The 22272-nt window shown below is 39.3% G+C and overlaps 2 protein-coding genes across 2 annotated transcripts in view; one reads left to right on the forward strand and one right to left on the reverse strand.

Moving 5' to 3' along the window:
* kcnn4 (potassium intermediate/small conductance calcium-activated channel, subfamily N, member 4) overlaps positions 1-10959 on the forward strand; it is a 43295-nt gene extending 32336 nt beyond the window's left edge. The window contains exons 6-9 of the mRNA XM_053495219.1: positions 1343-1464; positions 2826-2895; positions 6084-6250; positions 9469-10959. Of these exons, the coding sequence (XP_053351194.1) occupies positions 1343-1464; positions 2826-2895; positions 6084-6250; positions 9469-9472 (363 nt within the window). The 3' untranslated portion in view covers positions 9473-10959. The remainder of the gene's footprint in view (positions 1-1342; positions 1465-2825; positions 2896-6083; positions 6251-9468) is intronic.
* Positions 10960-12733: 1774 nt separating this feature from the next.
* si:dkey-79d12.4 (uncharacterized) lies at positions 12734-21445 on the reverse strand. Its single transcript, XM_053493870.1, has 3 exons — positions 21337-21445; positions 17946-18051; positions 12734-17712 (listed from the first exon to the last, which is right to left on the reverse strand). Exons 2-3 carry the CDS (start codon positions 18030-18032, stop codon positions 12994-12996), a joined length of 4806 nt encoding a protein of 1601 aa, XP_053349845.1. The 5' UTR covers positions 18033-18051; positions 21337-21445; the 3' UTR covers positions 12734-12993.
* Positions 21446-22272: the final 827 nt, after the last annotated feature.

Here is a 22272-nt window from a genome sequence, read left to right on the forward strand (position 1 = left end):
ACAGAGGTCATCATGATAAAGGAAAATTCTCAGTGTGGTCTCCAAAAAGCATCGGAGGCAGGAAACAATCAGGTCACTGTCAGGAAAAGGACTTGTGTCAGTTTGAGTGTGAGTTTGAGAGGTGGACAGGAAACTTGCATGCACTAGCCTGCATGTGTGCAATCCAGTTTGTGTTATGACAGAGGACAGGAGAAGGTGGGGCATAGGGATGTTGAAAGGATGGGTGCACTGTGTTACACTTTTCTAACAGGATCCATCTGTTTGCTTATCAGAGGGAAGGAGAAGTCTGAAAATAAACACACTTGGCGGACTTTACCGGGAGAGATTCCATTGATGAAAAGTCGGATTTCTTTTTAATAAAAGGAGGGAAGTGTGTTTCACCTCAAGTGGGTGGGCAGGTGTTTCTTACTCAGAAATTTGCACTATAAAAGGTACATAAGTTGATTTCCCCTGATCACTGAAATGTTGTGCATGTCTGAGGTTTCACTTCATGCTTTGCCAATTGTCCCATCCATGTCACTGGGTGCATGCTTATGTCTGCAAATGTCTGTCCTGTGGACTTTAGCTGTCATTGTCAGTGATTTACCCTGGTGGATTTGGAAGACGACATCTGGATGCTCTAATAATATCCAACCGTACAGCACAACATTGCCAGTGAGGGTGTGACATCATAATGAGCAACCTGGGGTAGAACGGTGCACTCAGGAAGATGGCATGGACAAGAATAGAATCAAAGTCCAGAAAAAATGCAAACCTCAGTCTGTAACCCACATGTTCATTCTGTTGTGGATCCTGTTCTTAGAGTACACATTGCTCTGTACTCTGTTCATTTCCTTTTCATTTGCTTCCGCAGTGCTGATGTAACAGTAGTGAGAGTGAACACAAGCGCGTTTTTTTTTACTCATAATAACTGTAAACTGAAGTATACATTATACGGTTTGGTTTTAGTTTTGCGTTGGTGTTTTTTTTTTAATTTCCATATTATTTCATCATTACAGTCTTATGGCAGTGGCATTTACTTTTGGCAGGATTTAGCAGTGAACCTTGCACCAGTATTACAGAAAAAGGCAGAATGAGGATCAAGCACTGAGCTCATTTTAAAACTAATTCTGTGGTTAATAGAACGGCTGAAAAATACAAGTACTGGTAGTACAGATGACTGAATAATATTTAAAACATTTAACAGTTTCAGGCTCCTCCTCTTGCACATTACAGTAGGATTCTGGGCATGCTTTCCTTAAACTATGTGACAACGATCTACATAACAAAGTATATTGTAAAAATTCTGTGCAAAACAAAGAAAAAAAAAGGTTAAACACTAAGACTCTTCTTTATGCCAAAGATCCGCAATGCTGCTGCAAACGTGCTGAGGGAATGCTGGCTTCTCCACCGCACCACCCAGGCCAGGGACAAGCACAGTGAGAACCGACGCCACCAGAGATGCCTGCTGGAGGCCATCCGTATGTAAGTAACCTAATCTACTACAGCTTTAGACACAGTGCATTCTGTACATTCAAGGGTCCATACCAGCTTAAAAGCATATGATAGGATGTATGCAGATTTTGTTTCAAACAATGGCGAACAAGAGCAGACCACCTCACATCTAGTGTGTTTGTACAGGGTGGAGGTTGCGTGGTGATTGGATGGAACAGATATTTATAGGATAATTTTTATCCTTACTCTTTTATCTTTTGTTTGCTTACTGGGTTGGATCACATTATCAATATACACATGGGTAATGAATGGTGAGATCAAAGTTCAAAGATTTTTTTTTTAAATGACATCCTAAGGTTTTTATACGCTTCCCAGGTAGACTGGTGGCTAGCAGACTAACGGCTAGCATACAGGACTCACACACCGCCATAGCCTGTGTTTGAATCCCATTTAGGGGTAGCAGTTTTAGTGCTGTTTCTAAGCCTGGATAAATTAAGAGGGTCACATCAGGAAGGGCATCCACCTTAAAAATTGTGCCAAATCAAATATGCAGACTACTGCTGCAACCCCTAATGGAAGCAATTGGAAGAAAAAGATTTTTCAAATGCATTAAGTTGTTTTTCATAATATTAATAACAGGACTGAACGTAAAGTAAGTGCAATTTGATGCAGTCATCTATCTTTCAGTCGTTGCCTGTAATCTGTTGTTTACAATCTGCACTCTCAACATCCTGCTGATAAGGAGATCACCATCATTCGAGCCAATCATGAACAGGAAGTACAGTACAGATGTGTAAATTTGTGAACCTGTGTTGAGCGCCTTCAAACTTTTCATACATATTTAAGCCAGACATAATGTAAGCGTACACTTTTGCATATGTTTGACGGGGGGAGGGATTTTTCACAGCCAGTATGATCGCTAAAAATATTCTGGGAAGAACAACTGGGACAACAGCCCATTCAGTTCATTCATTCAGATCACCAAATGTGAGAGTCAGTAGCCATTTTTCTATTTCTCGTTTTATATTTATGGTCCATTTTTTTTATTTGTGTATATATTTGTCTGAGGGCTATTATTTCATGTGGTGACACACCAAGGCCAGACATTTCTTCCAAAGTTGGAAAAAAGTACCATTGCTATGATGAAAAAAGGAATCCATAAAACACTGTACAATATAAGAAATGTCAAGAGCTACAATTGTTCATTTTAGCCTAATAAAAAAATTAAGGGAAAAGAATTTTACAAGTAGGATTCATTATTCAACATATAATAAAACTAGCAACTTTGCCTGCCAAAAACAGGGTTTTTTTGTTTCTTTTTTTGTTTTGTTTTTTATGGTTGGACTTGTTTCTGTCTTTTGACCTCATCTTTTTACATTTTCCACATATAGATTTCGTCACCTGCGGCTGAAGCAGAGAAAACTGAGGGACTACACAAGTGAGATGGTGGACCTCTCCAAGGTTGATATAAATGCTCTGAAATACTAAAACTTATGTCATTTTTTTTTTAATTGTTTTTTTTTTTCGTGAAAATCTCAGCAAACATTTATAAAGTTGTAGTCAGAACTTTATATGCACTCATCATGAACATGAAAATCATTGCAATATTGGGCTTTCAGGATAATTTTTTAACTGGTCTTTTTTTTGGGGGTGGAAGATGCTTGCGCAACATACAGCGTACATAAAAGAAAAACACAACAACTTAGAAAACAAGGTTCAATTTATGGTCTGGGTTTCTAATCATCAAGGCATATACAAACACCCACATACTTTCTAAATTCAGTGGTGCTGAAGTGTCTTTAATCTTGCCAAGTCCAAGGCCCCTGAACTTCTTGTTAGTTAGATTACCCATAGGTAAAAGTAGGCCGGTAGGGTACGATACTGGATACGACTAAAAGATTCAGTGGGGGTACATGAAAGAGGGGAGAGCAGCTGCCTGCCAAAACCCACATTTAAACGGTAGCATTTTCAGCAAGAAAACACATCTTTGTTTTAACATTGTCATTTTAAATAACACTTTATCTCATTAGTAATTACTTCTGTCCTTCAGAATTGTTTCGATCTTTTATTACTGCTAGTTAACATTAGCATAAGCTTCCGCCATCATTCTGACAGGTTCATGACTCACCTTACCATTTTGTTCATGGCTAACCCAAGCTACAAAGCTAACTAGCTACTAACATACACCCTCCCTAACATGCTATATGGGAACAGTTAGTTATCTGAAGCAGAATAAGTGGAGATATAAAGAGAAACCTGGCAGCACGTTGATTTAGTACTGCAGCCTCCCACCTCCAGGAACGAGAGTTCTATTCCCGCCATGTCTCTGTGGTGCGAGTTTGCAGGTTGTCCCTGTCCTCAGTGGGTTTCCACTGGGTACTCCAGTTTCCTCCCACAGTCCAAATACACGCAGATTAGGCGAATGGGTGTTCCCAAGTTTCCTGTAGTGTGTGAATGAGTGTGTGGTGTGTGCATGTGTGTCCCGCAATGGATTGGCACCCTGTCCAGGGTGTACCCCACCTTTCCTGGGATAGGCTCCAGGCTTCCTGTGACCCTGTATAGGTTAGGCAGTACAGAAGATGAAGAGAAGGTAGAAGATTAAGAGAACCTTTGGAGATTTATAGGACTGTCCACCACCTCCATGGTTTTTATTTCTCTCTTTGGGTTTTGGCTAAATAGTACAGGTTAGAACAACTTTCATCACTGTGATTCATTTCAGCTAGTGAAATCTCTGTGTCATGGTAAAAAGGGGTTTGTTTGACAGCATATTTTGGATTGACCTACAGTAGGAACAGAACATGGTGTGCCATATACAGTACTGTAACAAATGTAAACAAATAATTACTATGTGCAAAACAGCAGCATCAAAGCATTTTACAGTGAACTCATTGTAATAACAAAATAACCTTTTTTTTTTCAATCAGCTCTTTGATCTCAAAAGAGCCAGCTCAAACTCATTTGTGACTGACATGTCACTTAAAAAGGTACAATTTAAAAATGGGTTGTCAAGAATATAAAAGCATTTGATCAGGCATTCAACTTCATAACAATGTACCAACTGTTAGGCATGGTGGTGGTTGTGTAACAACAAAGAGCTAAAGACAGAGCTAAAGTAAAATATACTGGCGTTGAATAAAGGCACAGAAAAGCCACAAAGAAGACAGATAACTACAACAAATGTATATATAACATGAAATGCTTTAACTTTAAAAATAACTCCTGCTGTTTATTAACTTGAGGTTGACACTTAATACTAATTCTAACGTGCTTGACATCATGTATCAATTATTACAACAGAAATTACAGAAACAATAATAAAGTTCACTTACCAGTGATACCTCCTATTATGTTTAACTTAAGTGAAGAACTACTCGATGTGTTTGCCCAGCTTCAATACACTTCCCAAGAGAAACACACAGATGCACATGCTAGTGTTGATTGTTCTTTTATTCATACCCTTTCCATCACACACATCAAGATAATATAAGACATTAACATGTTCTGGTGAAAGTGAAGCAACGTAAGAGAAGGATAGAGACTTTAATTCCATTCAATTCAATTAAACTTGATTTGTATAGCGCTTTTAACAATTTTCATTGTTGCAAAGCAGCTTTACACAGTCAAAGAAAATTATATAAGAAATGTTGCCCTATAAGGAATGAGAAAGAACTCAACAAAGAGACAAAGAAACCTGGGAAAACACAGTCTAGGAAAATTATAAGAAGGCACTAAGAAAAATACATCCGAAAAATGTATTTTTCTTAGTGCCTAGAATTCTTAGTCTTAGAATTATATTCTTCTATATAAGAAAAATACAGCACGTCACGTGACACACCACCGCTATGGCTGTCTATAATTGACTACGAAAGGCCATGATCGGTTTAAAAAGCCGTAGCTACGTTGTTGTTGTTTTTTAAGCATCCTCAAAAAATTCCTAGCCCAGCCCAGCAAACTGCAGATGACTACAGAGCACCGACATACCGTGGCCCATAGCCACAATCTAACTGCATGACCCACAGCCCATCTGTAGCTAAAAACATAAAAGTGGGAACTGGACTTAAAGGTGAAACTTGCTAGAAAACAGTTAACAAAATATCATGTGCATTTTGTATATACTTTTAACACTTACAGCCCAGTGAAACAAAAATCTGTATTGCTATGACATTCATGTTCATGATGAGCGCACATGTGTATAACAATTCCACAGCACTCATCCACCTTTTTTGAAACACAGGGCATTGGCCATACACTTCAAAGCATATATATTTTAGACCCTCCATAAATTACTGCCTCACTGCTGTTGAACACTTGTGCCATTTACTGTAACACTTGTGTGACAAAAACCATGTGGCCGATGGCAGTCAAACACATCTAGGCATACCCTCAGTGTTTTTAACTGTTTCGAATCATTTTCAAGTACTAGTGTTTGAGATACACTACTAAAAAGCAACATAATATCTTGTGAACTTAATTGTGCAGTAGTGTAAACCCTTTATCAACAATTAAAAGCATACAAGAATTACGCATTCACAAAGATTAATCTGCAAATGCTATGTCACTGTAAAATTGTGTAGTAGTTAAAGCTATTCTATTCTTCTGGTTAAAAAAAAAAAACAACAACAACAACATGGCAATCTTTTAACGGACAGATGCAGATGATCATGTGTGACCTGAGTGCCAGCTGGAACAACTCATACCGAGAGCTGGAGCAGCGCATCATCTCTATGGAGCAGAAGCTGGATGAGTTGGGTCAGTCATTCCAAAGCACATCCGAGCTGCTGAGCCAAGCACTGCATCACCGCCACCTTGTCCACAGGTATCTTCCCAGTCCATCAGGGTCACGATAACAGTCTAACAATTGTTAAAGACCTATTATACAAATTATAGAATTGAACACTGTGGCCTCTGGGGTTAAGGGTTAGATTCCTGAATTCCTGACCTCAGGTCTGTGTGTGTGGAGTTTGCATGTTATTGCATGTGGGCTAACTGGTGTTGCCAAATTTGGCCCTACTGTGTGTGTGTGTGTGTGTGTGTGTGTGAGAGAGAGAGAGAGAGAGATGGATTAGCACTCTGTCCATGGTATATCCGGCATCGTGGCCAAAGTCTGTGTGAGAGATGGATTAGCACCCTGTCCAGGGTATATCCCGCCTCGTGGCCAAAGTCTCCTGGAATGGGCTCCAGGCCTTCCGCGACCCTGTACAGAATAAATGTTGATAACTTTGATGTGAACTAATGATATGGATCAGAGGGATAAATTATTATACAACTGCATTGTATATAAAAAAATGGCAAAAGACCAGAAGCAAAATGTTTTAAAAAAAAGGTACACATTTTGTAATTTAAGCAGAAGCGATAGGAAAGGGTAAGAGTGAATGACACAACTGTAGTGAAGGTGATCCTCTGAACATTTCAAAAGACCGGAGCAAAACGTATTCCTCGGGAGCAGATTAATAACGATATTAGCAATAGCAAAGGAACAATGTAATGTATCTTCTGCAAGGTCCACTCAAACTTGTGACTTGTGACACAGGGCATTCTATGTGCACACAAGACAAGTCCCACATTCCAATTCATCCTGTAGCTTGAAGGATGTCACTGCATTCTTCTGGGCTGAAAGTAGCTCATCTAAATAAAATGTTATTTTTATCCGAGTTAGATTTGTGGGCTCCTGGTTTTGTAATCAGGTCAGGGATTCAGGTTAGTGCTTCAACTACACTTTGTTGCTTACACTTTGCTGTCTTAATGCCACTTTGTTACAACTTGAAGGTAGTTTTTGAAACATTGTCCTGATATGATATAAGAGAACACTCGCTAGGTCAAATGGTAGGTCAATCTGCTATGCATTCTTGACCGCGTACAGCCTCAGCAGGAACGGACAAGCAAACAGCAACATGCAGGAACACCAGCTTGTCATGTCCTCTAACCGACTGTAGTCAGACTGGAACTCAGTTACAACGACAATACATTCTGATAAACTCTTTCACTGATTAAGCATAAAGTCATAAATCATTTGATTTTTTTTCCCATGTTACATTCTTTATGAATATTTGCTGTTATACTTTAGCATGTTCTGCTGCATAGTTCTGATTGAACATCTTAATCCACATGATTAATCAATAAGCCCCTTTTTTAATTTTTAGATCCCTTCCCTTTGAAGGAGCAGGACGCTGCTTCAGAGTCGTGTCTCTTTCAGTTTTCCATACTTTAGGGGACTGTTATGCTAAAAGGTGACCCTTCGCCTCGGTCTGAGTGTATGTGCTCTCTGCAACAGGTTTTCAAGGACATCTTGTTATTTGCCTGATTCTCTCAATTCTGCTCAGTCTCCCCCATGCATGCCACTGAGAAGCATGCAACGCAAAGTTGAACAAACATGGGTTACAAAAGCCTACTAAGCCTACTTACATGGTAGGGCCAAAAATATGTGGACACTTGGGTATTAATGACTCTATTTCAAAATCATCAGGGGCAATATTCAGCGCATAATTAACTTCCTGTGTACATGCATACGCAGGCCAAGATCTTACCACAAAGACACATGGTAACTGGATGGTATTAGCATTTCACTGCATATTATAGTGTGTATGATTGTGTATGTGACAAATAAAATTTTAATTTGATGTACTATTTGGCTAAAAAAAAAACTCCTTGTCATTGGCTAAAAATCCCTTTGTTCTTCTTGCCTTCTACACATATTTTAAATACAGGTAGTCCCTGACTTACGAAAATTCGAGTTACGAATTTCTGCAGATACGAACAGACCGTGGTTCTACAAACATCCGTAGATGCGAACAAATCACGGAAGCGGCTCATGTGTATCGAACAAAAAAATAGACACTATAGTGCACCAGTATTTACAATATTTTCAGTGTGTACGTGAATGTATAAAATGTCTAAAGTCTGGGATATTGTATGTGTGTGTAGGAGTGCAGGAGAAATTAGTCGGCCTCACCGATTTCAATGAATCAGTCCGGAAGCGCAATGATAGAAAATGGCTGTCCTGTAAAGCTGTCCTGATGGTGAATAATCCTGATTTCGGAAAATCCTCAACGGAACAGAGTTCCCAGTCCAATATAGTGGAAAACAGCTATGAGACAAAATAGCGTCTGGGATTTAAAGGCACAGCGACAACACTGTTACATTTGACGGGGAAATTAATTTCCTTAGGCATGGTTATGTGGCTTTTGTCCACATGGTGGCAGTGTGGGGAAATTGGACAGAGATTTAGTAAAGTGGATTAGTATGCATATAATGCAAAGGCATATAAGACTTACTTTATCTGACTGAAGAACAAATGCGACGTATGAACAGAACTCGTTCATAACTTGGGGACTATCTGTATTTATCAAGGAAACCAGGCGTCCACAGCTGGTGATGGACTTCTATAAACCTTTTTAGTTACTTACAACTTATTGTTATAAAGTTATGCACCACTGTCCTGTCAGTCTAGTGTCACTTGGTGGTCCTCAGTTGGGTTATTGGCATTGGATCCAAGAGACAAGATGCCTTTTCCCATCCCGGAGCACACCTTACTCATGATAATGGAGTTCCTTGGGTTCTCTATTATGAGCTCATACAGGATACTGAACTGACGTGGATTGCTCCAAGGACAAGCCAAACCTATGGTCATGCCACCCATTTTTAATTGATCTGTTAAACACAGAGATAATGGGAAAATCCTTGCTATGCACAGTATGCCCTTAATGATCATTGGCTTAATTATTTATCTGTTATAACGCAAAGTTATGTTGAGCCTCCCTATCTAAATAAAGGCTGACCCACTGGGTGGTGGGAATCATATGCTTTATCCCTGCCATGCCATTTCATGTAATAAGGTGAAGTAAGGAAATGAAAGAAAATGACAATCAGAATACTTTATTGATCCTCTCAAGGAAACTGTTAAGCTGCAGTTGCTTACAGTAAAATATGAGTCCTAATATTATTGCACTGAAAGCTTCTTGCCCATAAATTGACCAAATCATTGACATTATATAAAAGGGTCATTGATAAGGTTGTGTGTTCCTTTTTTTCCAACAGGTGACATGTGGTTCTCCTCGGAAACTCTACAGCAGAGGCACGGATCAAAACTGTACAAGGCGACTTTGATCGGCATGCATGGAGGACTAATGATTTATTTTTCCACAGACCTCCAGGGCTGCAGTGACTGCATGGACTTCTTTTTTTTTTTTGCGGACAGAACAATTACCGCTCTTGAATATGGGATTATGGCAAAAATCAATTGTATTTATGATAATATTTATGTGTATCTATATCTGTCACACTGAAAAAAAAAACAAAGAATGGTTTCAGTGTTCGATGCTTTAAAGATTTAGTGAAACTGTGTTCGTATGTAAATTTCATAATGCTTTAAAAGTCATCTTGAGGCTTCTGAGTTCACTCCAGCAGGTCCATTTTACAGCCAGAACAGTCCAATCAGGACAAAAGCCTACGACCAAGAACTCTTTTTATTTCACTAGTTATCCTTAATAGATTTTGCCCAGCTGTGCTTATATTTCATGAAAGCATCATAAAACCTGAGATGTATGTTTTATCTGTTTGAAATCATGTAAGAACTTGAAATATATCTGGAAATTCTGTTTGCTTACCGTTTAATTCATAAAAATTGTAATGCAACACATTTCCTTCAATGCAACTTGTTACACCTATTATTGACTCAATTACTCTAACTTTATGGGTTGAACTCCAGGTATGGCATAAAACCAAATGCAGAAAATGATTGACGTCCAGTTTTCTCCGCTGTCCCGTTTTCTTATTCTAAACAAATTTAGTAAGTTGCACTCTATATTTCAGTTTGTATGGAATGTTGGTGGCTTTTTTCAGACAATGCATGTCATCCATTCAATCCATGTCTGTTTTACATTTTATAAAAGGAAAACAAAAATGTAATAAAAAACAAGATTCTAGCCAACAATCTATACTACGCTTTTGATGTTTCACTACCTTTTAGGTGTCTTCTAGAAATGGCAGTGGGCAGGACAAGTTAAATTTGTTGACGCCACATCATCACTGTATTTACTAAATTTATGAAGTAGTCATTATGCAAGGGAGAAAACGTGCTGCCGAAGCAGTTAGAGTAGTTTTGTGACCCAGCCTAAAATATGCCTGTTTAAATGCAGTTAATAATAATTGTGTAAGAGAGAGAGAGTCAGCCAAAAAATAGTATTATGTATAATACTATAATATTATTATCATGATATTATATGTATCAATATATAATGTATAGCAAAAATGTAGTATTAAAAAGTTTTTTTTTTCCTGAAGTATGTATACAATTTTTTGGCGGACTGTCTTTTATCTTCTTTGTCTTTCGGCTGTTCCCTTTCAGGGGTCGCCACAGTGAATCATCTGCCTGCATCTAACACTATCCTTTGCATCCTCTTCCTCTCACACCAGCTAACTTCATGTACTCTCTCACTGCACCCATAAATCTACTTCTCTGCACTTCTCCATCAGAATCCTCAAAGCATATGATTGCTTAACTGTGGAAATAAAGAGTTCTTGTAACAAGCTGTTATTTTGAAATGGCTCTGTTGAAGGAGTTTAATTAACCCTGAAGTCGATCTTCCTTTCTCCATCTGCATCGGCACACAGGCAACTTCTGTACTACAAATACAACCAGGCAAACATGCAACCTATTAATTATGCCTAATTAATAAAGGCTCTATAATGTACAGATTCAGCAGTTTTAAATAAACAACACCTGCAAAATAAAATGTTCATACCATATAATGATGAGCACGATCATTCCTGCGTTTGTTGAACTGCCAAAACTCACAACTAACTTCCAATATTGACACACATTTTAATTATTAACTTATTTTTCGCTCATTTATATTGACTTCTTATGGATTTAATTATGTGTTGAACAAACATTCATCAGTGCAGGTGTAGGTGGTGTTAATGTTTAAACAAAACAATGAATGTGTTACTTTGTTACTTTATTAACATGGTTTATTGGTTTTGAAGTTTGTTAATGGTAAACTAATGTCATAAATAATGTTAGCTAATGGAACCTTAATGTAAAATGAGACCCAGTTTTTCTCCAGTTGCTTAAACAGACATTATACCGAAACAAACACTGCAAAACAATTTGTCAGCACCGTATGACATGCAGCGGTTTTACAAGATATTGGCATTCATTTTACTAATTTTAAACTTACAGTACATTAGGAACTAAGTGTGTCTGTGGCATGAGTGTACAGTAAGCAGTTATTGATAAATGTTATTCATCTGATGAAAATTTATATTTGATCATATATCAAATTTAAGGAATAATTTTGTGACTTTTGAAAAACAGAAAATGAGGATTTCCTCATTGTTACATTCACTTTGTAAATGTTTGAAAAACCAGTTTCCAAAAAGCCAGAACTCTGAACAAACAGAAGTGTTGCGAATGTAGCAATGGTCATCATGCACTGGACCACAGAACTGAGTTGGACGGAGCTGGTAGAATTCGAAATTTATGTACCGAACAGAGACAAGCAAAACAACATAAACAGTAAAATGTCCCAGCGCACAGAACGCCACTTCTTCTATCAAATGAGTGGACTGAGACTCTCACATCATACAAATTAATACAGCTTTGTGCTTGTGCTGTTGTAATGTTTGCAGGAGTGTTTTAAACATGTAGTTAACATTTCGCTAGTCCCCTTAAGCAACTAAGTTGTGCAAGTTTAAAAAAAAAAAACTGTAGTCCTAACATAAAACGACTTCACGCAGTCTCAAGGGCGCTGCAGTAACGGGAAAAAAATCATAATTACTAAAACTGAGGTAGGGTTCTCCACAGGAGATGCGATTCTGATGTTTCATTAGAAAGTAGTGCCCTCTGATGGGCAAATATATCCACTGCGTTCTCACAAGTCTGCCAACTCATTAATTCTGAAACCAAAGGCAGTTAAAAATGTTTCATATGAAATTGATTTGTGCAGTAGGCTGCATTGGCTTGCTTTAGCATGCTTTCACTTAGTGTCTACACTATGATACACATTCAGATAAAAAAGGTTCCCTAGAGGTTGGATAGTTAAAGCACATCTTCCTATAAGGGTTACTAGAGAGCCCTGTTGCCAGATTCTACATACAGTCTTTAATGGTCTCTTTACAGGCATAAACCTGAGAACCAAATTTTTTTATAGGCATAGTGGTGTGGTCAGAGAGCACTGACTAAAGAGTCGTATACCTTACTGGTCTAATACATGCCTCTAGAAAGATATCAAAAAAAAAAAATCTCTCCATGCAAAATACAGATGCCTAATGAATGCTAAAAAAAAAAATAAATAAAAAAATATCCAGCCCAGAAACTGAATCCCAACAGCAAATACCACATTTAGAAGCAATCAGTTTCATATAAAATGCTTTCTAGGAATTTGTGGACATTGAGAAAGACTTGCCACCATAACTCATATCATTATTTACTGCAACATCATGGGGAGTTCATGGGGAGTTTTACAGTTAAAAAAAAAAAAAAAAAACTTATCTAGTAGTTTAGTGACTTTTCCTTTTGCAAATGTGACATTTCACTTTAAAACTTTAATTTCAACAAACTCAAGAAATCCTGAAACTCTTTAAGTGTGGTTTGCGGTCTTTTGGGTTTTTTAACATGTGCCACAATAAGGCGGCAGGTCTCATAAAAGAACGTCCACAGTAGCACTGAAAAGTGTTTCTGCACTTCTTATTTGTTTGTTTTTCCCTTTTAGAGGCGGTGATCCTAAATAGGGGCCTATGACAGGCCAGCTGCTGTGTACCACAGAACATCTGGCCACAGGTAGCACAGACATAGCGCGTAGCCTCGGCATGTTGAACCTGATGACGCAGCAGGTGCATGAGCTGCTCAAAGGCTCGGCCACACTGGCATCTGTGGAGGCGTGGCCCACGGTGCTGGTAGCGGTGGCGCACACCCAATGAGAACTGGCGTGACACAGCGCCACACTGGCGGCATGGGAATACAGCCTTGGATCGCCAACTCTGGCACAAGCGCTTCTGCAGGGCCAACTCTCTGCTCTGGTTCATAAACATAGCCACTATTTTTAAAGGCTCCTGGGATGAAGTAATGATTGGGGTAGATAGAGAAGACTTACAAATATCCAGCAAGGGCACGTTGGATTTAGATAGTTGGCTTGTTTTTGATGGGACAGACACAGAGTTAGAGACTGAAGATTGAAAAGGATGAGGTAAGTGTATTCCAAATGATGGACGCTGCTGAGGCAAGACCTTACTCGCGGGCAACTTAGCACTACTTGTCGAAGTGTGCAGTGGAGTTAAATCCTGCACCTGTGCACTTTCAATATGAGTAACTGTAGAAATTGGAGTCATCTGTCTATGGTCCTGGGATGAATGGAGGATCTGGGTATTATGAACTAAAGGAGGAGTCTGAGTCACCACTTTGGGCTGCAACGAATGTAAAACCTGCAAAGGTCTGTTTTGTTCATGAGTAAATTTAGAAATGGGTGGAACTTTTCCATGGCCCTGGGATGAACATAGGATCTGAGTAGTAGCAGTAGTAGTAGGAGTAGTAGTGGAAGAAGATGATGAAGAAGAAGAAGTAGTTTTTAAATCCCGCACCTGTCCAAATTGTTTCTGAGTAACTGTAGAAATGGGTGGCATTTCGACTCGACCCTGGGATGAAAGGATCTGGGTAGTTGAAGAAGGAGAAGGAGGTTGGATCTCCACTTTGGCCTGCAACTGACCTAAAACCTGTACCTCTCTAATTTTATGTGGCATTTTTCTGTGACCCTGGGATGAACGAGGGATCTGGGTACTAGAAACAAAAGAAGAAGGTTGACTCAGCACTTTTGGATGCAACGAACTTAAAACCTGCACATGTCCGGTTTGTTCTTGAAGAACTTTAGAAATGGGTGGAACTTGTCCTTGGCCCTGAGGTGAAAGGACGATCGGAGTAGCTCCAGTAGTAGTAGGAGTAGTAGTGGAAGAAGCAGTAGTTTTTGTCACCACTTTGACCTGCAATGGACTTGAATCCTGCACCTGTCCAAATTGTTTCTGAGTAACTGTAGAAACGGGTGGCATTTTGACTCGACCCTGGGATGAAAGGATCTGGGTAGTTGAAGAAGGAGAAGGAGAAGGAGGTTGGATCTCCACTTTGGCCTGCAACTGACCTAAAACCTGTACCTCTCTAATTTTATGTGGCATTTTTCTGTGACCCTGGGATGAACGAAGGATCTGGGTACTAGAAACAAAAGAAGAAGGTTGACTTAGCACTTTTGGATGCAACGAACTTAAAACCTGCACATGTCCGGTTTGTTCTTGAAGAACTTTAGAAATGGGTGGAACTTGTCCTTGGCCCTGAGGTGAAAGGACGATCGGAGTAGCTCCAGTAGTAGTAGGAGTAGTAGTGGAAGAAGCAGTAGTTTTTGTCACCACTTTGACCTGCAATGGACTTGAATCCTGCACCTGTCCAAATTGTTTCTGAGTAACTATAGAAACGGGTGGCATTTTGACTCGACCCTGGGATGAAAGGATCTGGGTAGTTGAAGAAGGAGAAGGAGAAGGAGGTTGGATCTCCACTTTGGCCTGCAACTGACCTAAAACCTGTACCTCTCTAATTTTATGTGGCATTTTTCTGTGACCCTGGGATGAACGAGGGATCTGGGTACTAGAAACAAAAGAAGAAGGTTGACTAAGCACTTTTGGATGCAACGAACTTAAACCCTGCACATGTCCGGTTTGTTCTTGAAGAAATTTAGAAATGGGTGGAACTTGTCCTTGGCCCTGAGGTGAAAGGACGATCGGAGTAGCTCCAGTAGTAGTAGGAGTAATAGTGGAAGAAGCAGTAGTTTTTGTCACCACTCTGACCTGCAATGGACTTGAATCCTGCACCTGTCCAAATTGTTTCTGAGTAACTGTAGAAACAGGTGGAATTTTGACTCGACCCTGGGATGAAAGGATCTGGGTAGTAAAAGAAGGAGGTTGGGACGCCACTTTGGCCTGCAACTTACTTAAAACCTGTACCTGTTTGATTTGTTCCTGAATAAATTTAGAAATGGGTGGAACTTGTCCTTGGCCCTGGGATGAAAGGACGATCGGAGTAGCTCCAGTAGTAGTGGAAAAAGAAGAGGAGAAAGTCACCACTTTGACCGGCAATGGACTTAAATCCTGTACCTGTCCACCTCGACCCTGGGATGAAAGGATCTGGGTAGTAGAAGAAGGAGAAGGAGGTTGGGTCGCAACTTTGGCCTGCAACTGACTTAAAACCTGCACCTGTCCAATTTGATGTGCCTTTTGTCCTTGACATTGGGATGTAAGGAGAATGGGGGAAGAAGGAGACCGAGTTTGAGTCACCACTTTGGAGGGCAATGGTCTTAAAACTTGCACCTGTCCAATTTGTTTCTGATTAACTGTAAAAATAGGCAACTTATCTTGTCCTTGGTTTCCATTGACTAAACCTGTCACCACTTTCTGGGCACAACTTGATGACCCAGTGGCCGTGACCTGTACTGGGAGCTTCTGGGTGGTAGAGGTGCTTTGACTGGTGGGCGATGAATGCGATGTGGAATTCAACACAGTACAAGGATTCTTATTCTGAGCTGTATCAATAATGCTGACATTTGGAGTGCTGAGGGCTTGCTTAGAAGACTCTGCAGCAGCAGCAGATGAGGGTACAACGTCCAGAATCATACCCGCCAAATCTTTTGCATTGTTTGAGCTGATGGATGGGGTTAATGATTCCTTTGACTTGCTACAAACATGTTGCATGAACGTTTCCTGGGTGGGAGATTGTTCCAGGCAACTTACACACATATATGTGGGCAAAATGTGCTTCTTCTCTTGATGGTTTAGTAGCATTTCTTTAGTACTAAACAAAATTTCACACAGAGAACAAATAAAAGGCTGTGTGCTTGTGCTCCGCTCGGTAAACCCTTTTGTGTGGACTTTGTGGAGGCCACAGCTAGACCAGATTCGTAGGTCTTTATTTAAATTGGGTGCAGGGTTTGGATTCTTATAATCCACAGGGGAAGGCGATTTCGGATTTGTGTTTTCACAGTTTAGTTTCTGACAAGCACTCCAACTTTCACTTGTACAACCTTTGCCCAAAGTGCCAGCATAACTGTTCGTGCAAGAAGTGTAAGAAGTGCAAGAATCTGTATCAGAGTCCAGATCATCGTCAGAGATGTATGCCAAATCATCTGCGGATAAAGTGTCACTGTCTTCATGGTCACTTCCTTGAATAATGACCTCATATTCTCCTACTACATCTTCTTGAATCTGTTTTTTATTACACTTCAACTGTAATGATTCCAACATAGCTCCACTAGTCCACTGAGAAGATTCTTGATCAGTCACAGTCACTCTATTGCTGTTGTCTTGGTTTTTCCACATTTCTTTTTTGTGTGTGCTTAACCTGAATGTGTTATGTGAAGGTACTTGCTTAGAGAGAACAGTGTGATTTGAAAGCCTTGGTCTAAAGAAGTATGTATGGTCGAGCAAGCCCATGCACACCAGCTCATCCTCCCCTATCTGATCCAGATCACTTAGAGTACATGATGGGTCCTTAGGGGACAATGTGGTCTCTGCTTTACTATTACACACGTCTATGTCTTTATTGATAGAGTTTATCACATTGTTTGGAGAAGGTAATGTCTTATGGGGAAGCATGTGATTTGCAAGGTTTTGAATGGAAAAGTAATTATGGTCATGTATGCCACTGCACACTGTCCGATCATCCACTGACGTCCTCTGCTGGTCACTTTTAGTATATGAGCCTTTAGGGGATGTCTTGTCTGTTTCATTAACAAAAACAAGCACATTTTCACTGCTCGTGTACATAACAACATTATTTTGAGTTTCCCTGATAGACCTGCATGTTGGACTGGAGGCATATGAATGATCATGTAAACTGATTGTCTTATAATCTTCTGTACTGTTGGTAATGCTGTTTTCTTCTGTTTCATTCATCCTTCCAACAACCTCGTCCATTTCTTCATCCAGAAGAAATTTATTCTTATTCTGGGTCACGTTACTCTCCACATTCTGGTCCTTTGTTAGGTTTTGTCCCATGTGTACAGTACACATTGTACAGAGCATACAGGACTTAGGGTGTGCGTTTTTCAAGTGCAAGGCCAGCAAGTTCTTCTGGGAGAATTTCACCTGGCACAAGTGGCAGCAGACCTCATCCACATGCTCAGTCTGGTGAGTTGGAAAAGCGAAGTGCCCCCCACACAGGACACACACATCACCAGTGGATTCTCCCGAAACACCCTCCTCCTCTTTACAGACATCTAGCTTTGGTACATTCCAGGTCATTGTGCACTAAAACCAAACAATCACAACAAGACAGTTAACATTATCAACATTTATTAGTAACAAGGCTATATTATTTACAAGTTAAAGTGCCTGTTCTTGTGTAAATGCCGCATCGATTCAATATTTGGCCAAAGCACATCTCGCAATTAAGCACAAAACATTTTTTTTTTTGAGAAATAAATAAAACGCTGATATTTTTATTGCTCAGTTTGAGCAAAAGTTGCACGCAAGCAGCTTACTTCATTTCGTTTGTTAACTCTGTGTTCTTCTCGCTGTCGTTTAGCACCAGCCACTGCTCTTGTCATCTCCGTACAGGCAATCTCCATGGCAACAGCACCGCTTCAGCTGTTCAAAATTACACACTCATACATAACTGCATATAACAAATGATTAAAAAACAGCAATCTATTTACTGTCGAAATGTATTTTGTTTAGCAACGTGATCAATTTAAGTCAACTATTGCAGTGACATTCAAGAAAAACTAAAGTTGTAAAAGTTGTCCCTAAACCGATAAAGTCCTCGCCAATAAACCCTCATCGAAGAAAAAAGGAACAAACGATGGAGTGTGAAGTTTTACAAAACAATACGACACATTTGTCAACTTTTTTATCAAGCTAATCAAAATGTCCAAAGGACTCAATGTCATCAAGTTGTGTGCTTTAAAATAGGTATATGTACTCGCCATCTGTACTTTTACATTTAATCCTTCCATATAATTCATTGTCACTGTTTTTTTTTTTTTTTTTTTTTTTTTTGAAGACCATCTCTTCTGTTAAGATGAGCGCATGAGTACCTTGTTTAATTTAAGCCAACTAAGACACAAGTTCCGGTTAGCACTGCACATGCGCCAGGCCGTCGCTTAATTCAATCCAGTTTTTCTAAAAATTAACATCAGTTCGGTTTTTAAGTTTATTGTATGCACTGCAACATTTTATTTATGTTACCATAAACATTTATGATAAAACCTGCTTTTTTTTACTGTGCCTTTAAGAAGATATTTATATATTAAATTTTTTTCCCTGATTTTTCCCTGAGTTACATAGGTGAAAACATTTGCTACGCAGTAAATTGCTCTCTCTTCAGCCTCAAATATTATATTACAATATCAACTTGCTGTGTGCGGTCAACTCGCTATACTTCTCACGCTGCTCCAATGTTTCTGCAGCTCTTATTTTGGCCTATCATCTAAGCCGTCGCTGTAGACGTGTCGTAGTCTGGTCTCAGTAGCCCTGAGCTTGGCCTGACATACCCATTTTCGCTACTGTTACAATGCCTGTGATATACTCACATCATGATTTGAAGCTCTACCGTTACTTTCCGTGAGAGGAACTACTGTACCTGTGCAAACACAATCATCATAGATGCCCATGTTAAACTTTCAGGATTGTATCAGTGTGCTTTTAATTTAGGCTTAAATAACACAACATTTGTACTCTTCCTGCATGCCCGGTTTTATCATATCATGTTGTTGTTGGTCTTTCGGCTGTTCCTGGCAAGGGGTCACCACAGCGGAATATCCAGGCCGCACAACAACTTGGCACAGGTTTAAAGCCGGATGCCCTTCCTGGTGCAACCCTTCCATTTAGGGTGTTTGTGCACTGGCTGGGAATCAAACCCGGGCCTTCTGCATGGCAGGCGAAACACCTATCATTGAGCCACCAGTGCCCACTGTTTTATCATATATTAATTTTTAATCACTGGTGTATTCAATATCAGGCCAGTAGCCAGCCTAGTGCAAGGGGGGGTTCTTTTTTTAAAAAAGTGGACCTTTTTTCTCAGTATTTTGTATTTGAATATTTACTCATTTTGTATTTCATTTTGAGGTTTAAATACTGCATTTTAGTGACATGTGCTAAATTAGCTTGTCTGCTGGTATCATAATGTGCATGCTTTTGAAAAATATTACCAATAATTATCTCATAATAATAATATACAAATATTACGGGGAAAAGATGATCAGTTAATGTACTTACAAGACTGTGGGATGGATAAAAATTATTTTTTGTGGGCTTATTTTATTTTATGCTTTATTTAACAATTATTCATAATAATTCATAAGTGCTGTTTATGTACCCAGCTGAATAAAATACTCCCAGCCATTTGCATTGGGCAGTGAGGAAGCTCACTCGCCTCTCCAAGTTCATTCTTAGCGGTTAAAAACGCTACAATATGTTCAATATTCTGCGATAATGACGCTGCTGCCTGCTTTCTCTTCCGTCTCTCCTGCTCTTTTTCGACCCATATTATGGATATTATTACGACCGCTGGATGCCGCCTCACAGATTTAAAAAACGTCAGTTGCTGCGCAGACTTGTAACATGTCGCGGGGTTTTTTGTAAATTGTTTTGTAATAAAGTGTTATTTTAAATAATGGCCAACGATTTTAATCCGTCTAAAAAATAATAATAATAATAATAATAATAATAATAACAAAAAATTCTGGACCTTTGGCAGTGGGGGGTGGGTCGTTCGAACCACCCGAACCCCCCCTGGCTACGGGCCTGAATATACATACTTCATTGATAAGATAATTGAATTATGTGGGTCAATCCAAAGAAAAGGTGGGTGATAAAATCTCTATGTATTTCTTCTTTCACACCTAGAACAATTGCTTTTATAGCAATAATTTACTTTGAAACTTAAAAAAAATGGATTTATCATGCATTTTAATTTTTTTTTATACATTAAATAACTGGCATTGCTTCTCTTCCTGGTAACATCACTGACGGGAACACCGATGACAATTTAGAAGAAAAAAACATAAGACTATTTACCATTTATATAATGGCTTCCACGTGGATTTCATTGATCAATTAATTATTGGATGTAATCATTTTTTTATGTCCAATCTGTGATGGTTATAAATAAATAAAAATGTATAGTATAATAGTTATAATATGAATATAAGTAACAGATGACAAGCTTAAAAGCTTTGCATAGAAATGCAAAATACATGATGACATTTCTAAACAAATAAAGAGAGACATCTAAAACAGCTTTTACTTCTGTCCAGTCCTTTTCACCTAGTGCTCACTGATGCAGGAACAATTTTAAATTGTCAAATGTATTTCAAAATAAAACTCTTTTTGTGTAACAGTAACAGCCATGATGTACTTTGTGGTGACTGGTATTTATTAATTATTAGTGTTTAATAGTGTTTCTTTTATAAGATATTGATGTTATTATCTTCTACATATCTTTAGATGAAAAGTATACGGGCTCACTTTGATTTATGATCAAAGACAAGACATTTCTTTGTACTGTTCTTTCTTTTGAGGTGTTTTATGATTAAAAATACATACTTAATATATATTTTCTAAATGTTAATTAATTTAAATTATTTTGGTATCGGCATATCTAAATGAGAGGACAGCACTTTCCATCATTTTTGTAGAATGACTATATATTTTTGTCTATTCTGTAACATTAAAACGAAACGATTCACAAACAAACGGACAAGGAGCTCCTATCACAATCGTTGCCCCGCCCACCAAACGTAAGCACCGCCCAATCGTGCTTTGGCGCCTTCCTCCTCCAGCAGTTCCGTTACCGCCATCAACACGCTTATTTGTGGAGCGCTCGTGCGCCGAGTGTACTTATTAAACACGCTGAAACACTGAAATACATACATGGTGCGGGTTTGTAGTCAGGTCCAAGAAAAGTTGCAGTGATTCCACTTTTTCAGAAAAATTAATGGATAAACTGGGACTATGGTCGAACATCAGTCCGACAGTTTCCTTCGCATTATGATGACGTATACGGTCCCGGAAACACGTCACAAAGCAAGGCTTCCTAGAGGATAGACCGAATTATCGATAGTGAGCACACACGCATGCGCAAACAGACGAAGAGAGAGAAAGGGAGAGGCAGAGAGTTACGTCATTGCATATGCACCTACCTTTCCTTGTATGTTTACTGAGATTTTATCAGAAACCCCCCTTATAAAGGTCACTTTGTACAGCAGTATTTACTGAACAAAATCATGGACCAACAAATTCCTTTTATTACTTGGGTACCATGACAACAGAGCATCCTTACAGATTGCTTTATTAGGAATGAGTGTTCAGTGTATCTGTACAAGCAACACAGTGGTATAGTGGTTAGCACTGTCTCCTCACATCTCCATGTTCCCGGGTTCCATTCTCGTCTCAGGTCTGTGTGTGCATGGAGCTTGTATGGCCCCCACCCATGCTTGGTGTGTTTCCTCCTGGTACTCCGGTTCCCCCCACAGTCCAAAGCCTGTCTACTCTGCAGATTAATCTAACTGCCAAATTGTCCGTCGTGTGAGGCCCCGTGTATTTGTGTTTGTGCCTTGCAATAAATTATCAGCGTGTACTCCAACTCATGCCCTAAGGCTCCTCGGATAGGTTCCAAGTCCCCGTGACCCTGTATACAGTACATAAAGCAGTATAGCCGATGAGCAAGGCTTCATTCATGCAATTAACCAACATGTGACAGAAGCACAATGTATATCACACAAATGGTTGGAGAACAATCCAGTGAGCATCAGCTCTGCCAGAAGCAATGGCTTGTTAATGTCAGAGGCCAGACTGGTTTTGAGGGTA

The sequence above is a fragment of the Clarias gariepinus genome, chromosome 4, assembly GCF_024256425.1.
Source record: "Clarias gariepinus isolate MV-2021 ecotype Netherlands chromosome 4, CGAR_prim_01v2, whole genome shotgun sequence".
In the NCBI taxonomy this organism is placed as follows: domain Eukaryota; kingdom Metazoa; phylum Chordata; class Actinopteri; order Siluriformes; family Clariidae; genus Clarias; species Clarias gariepinus.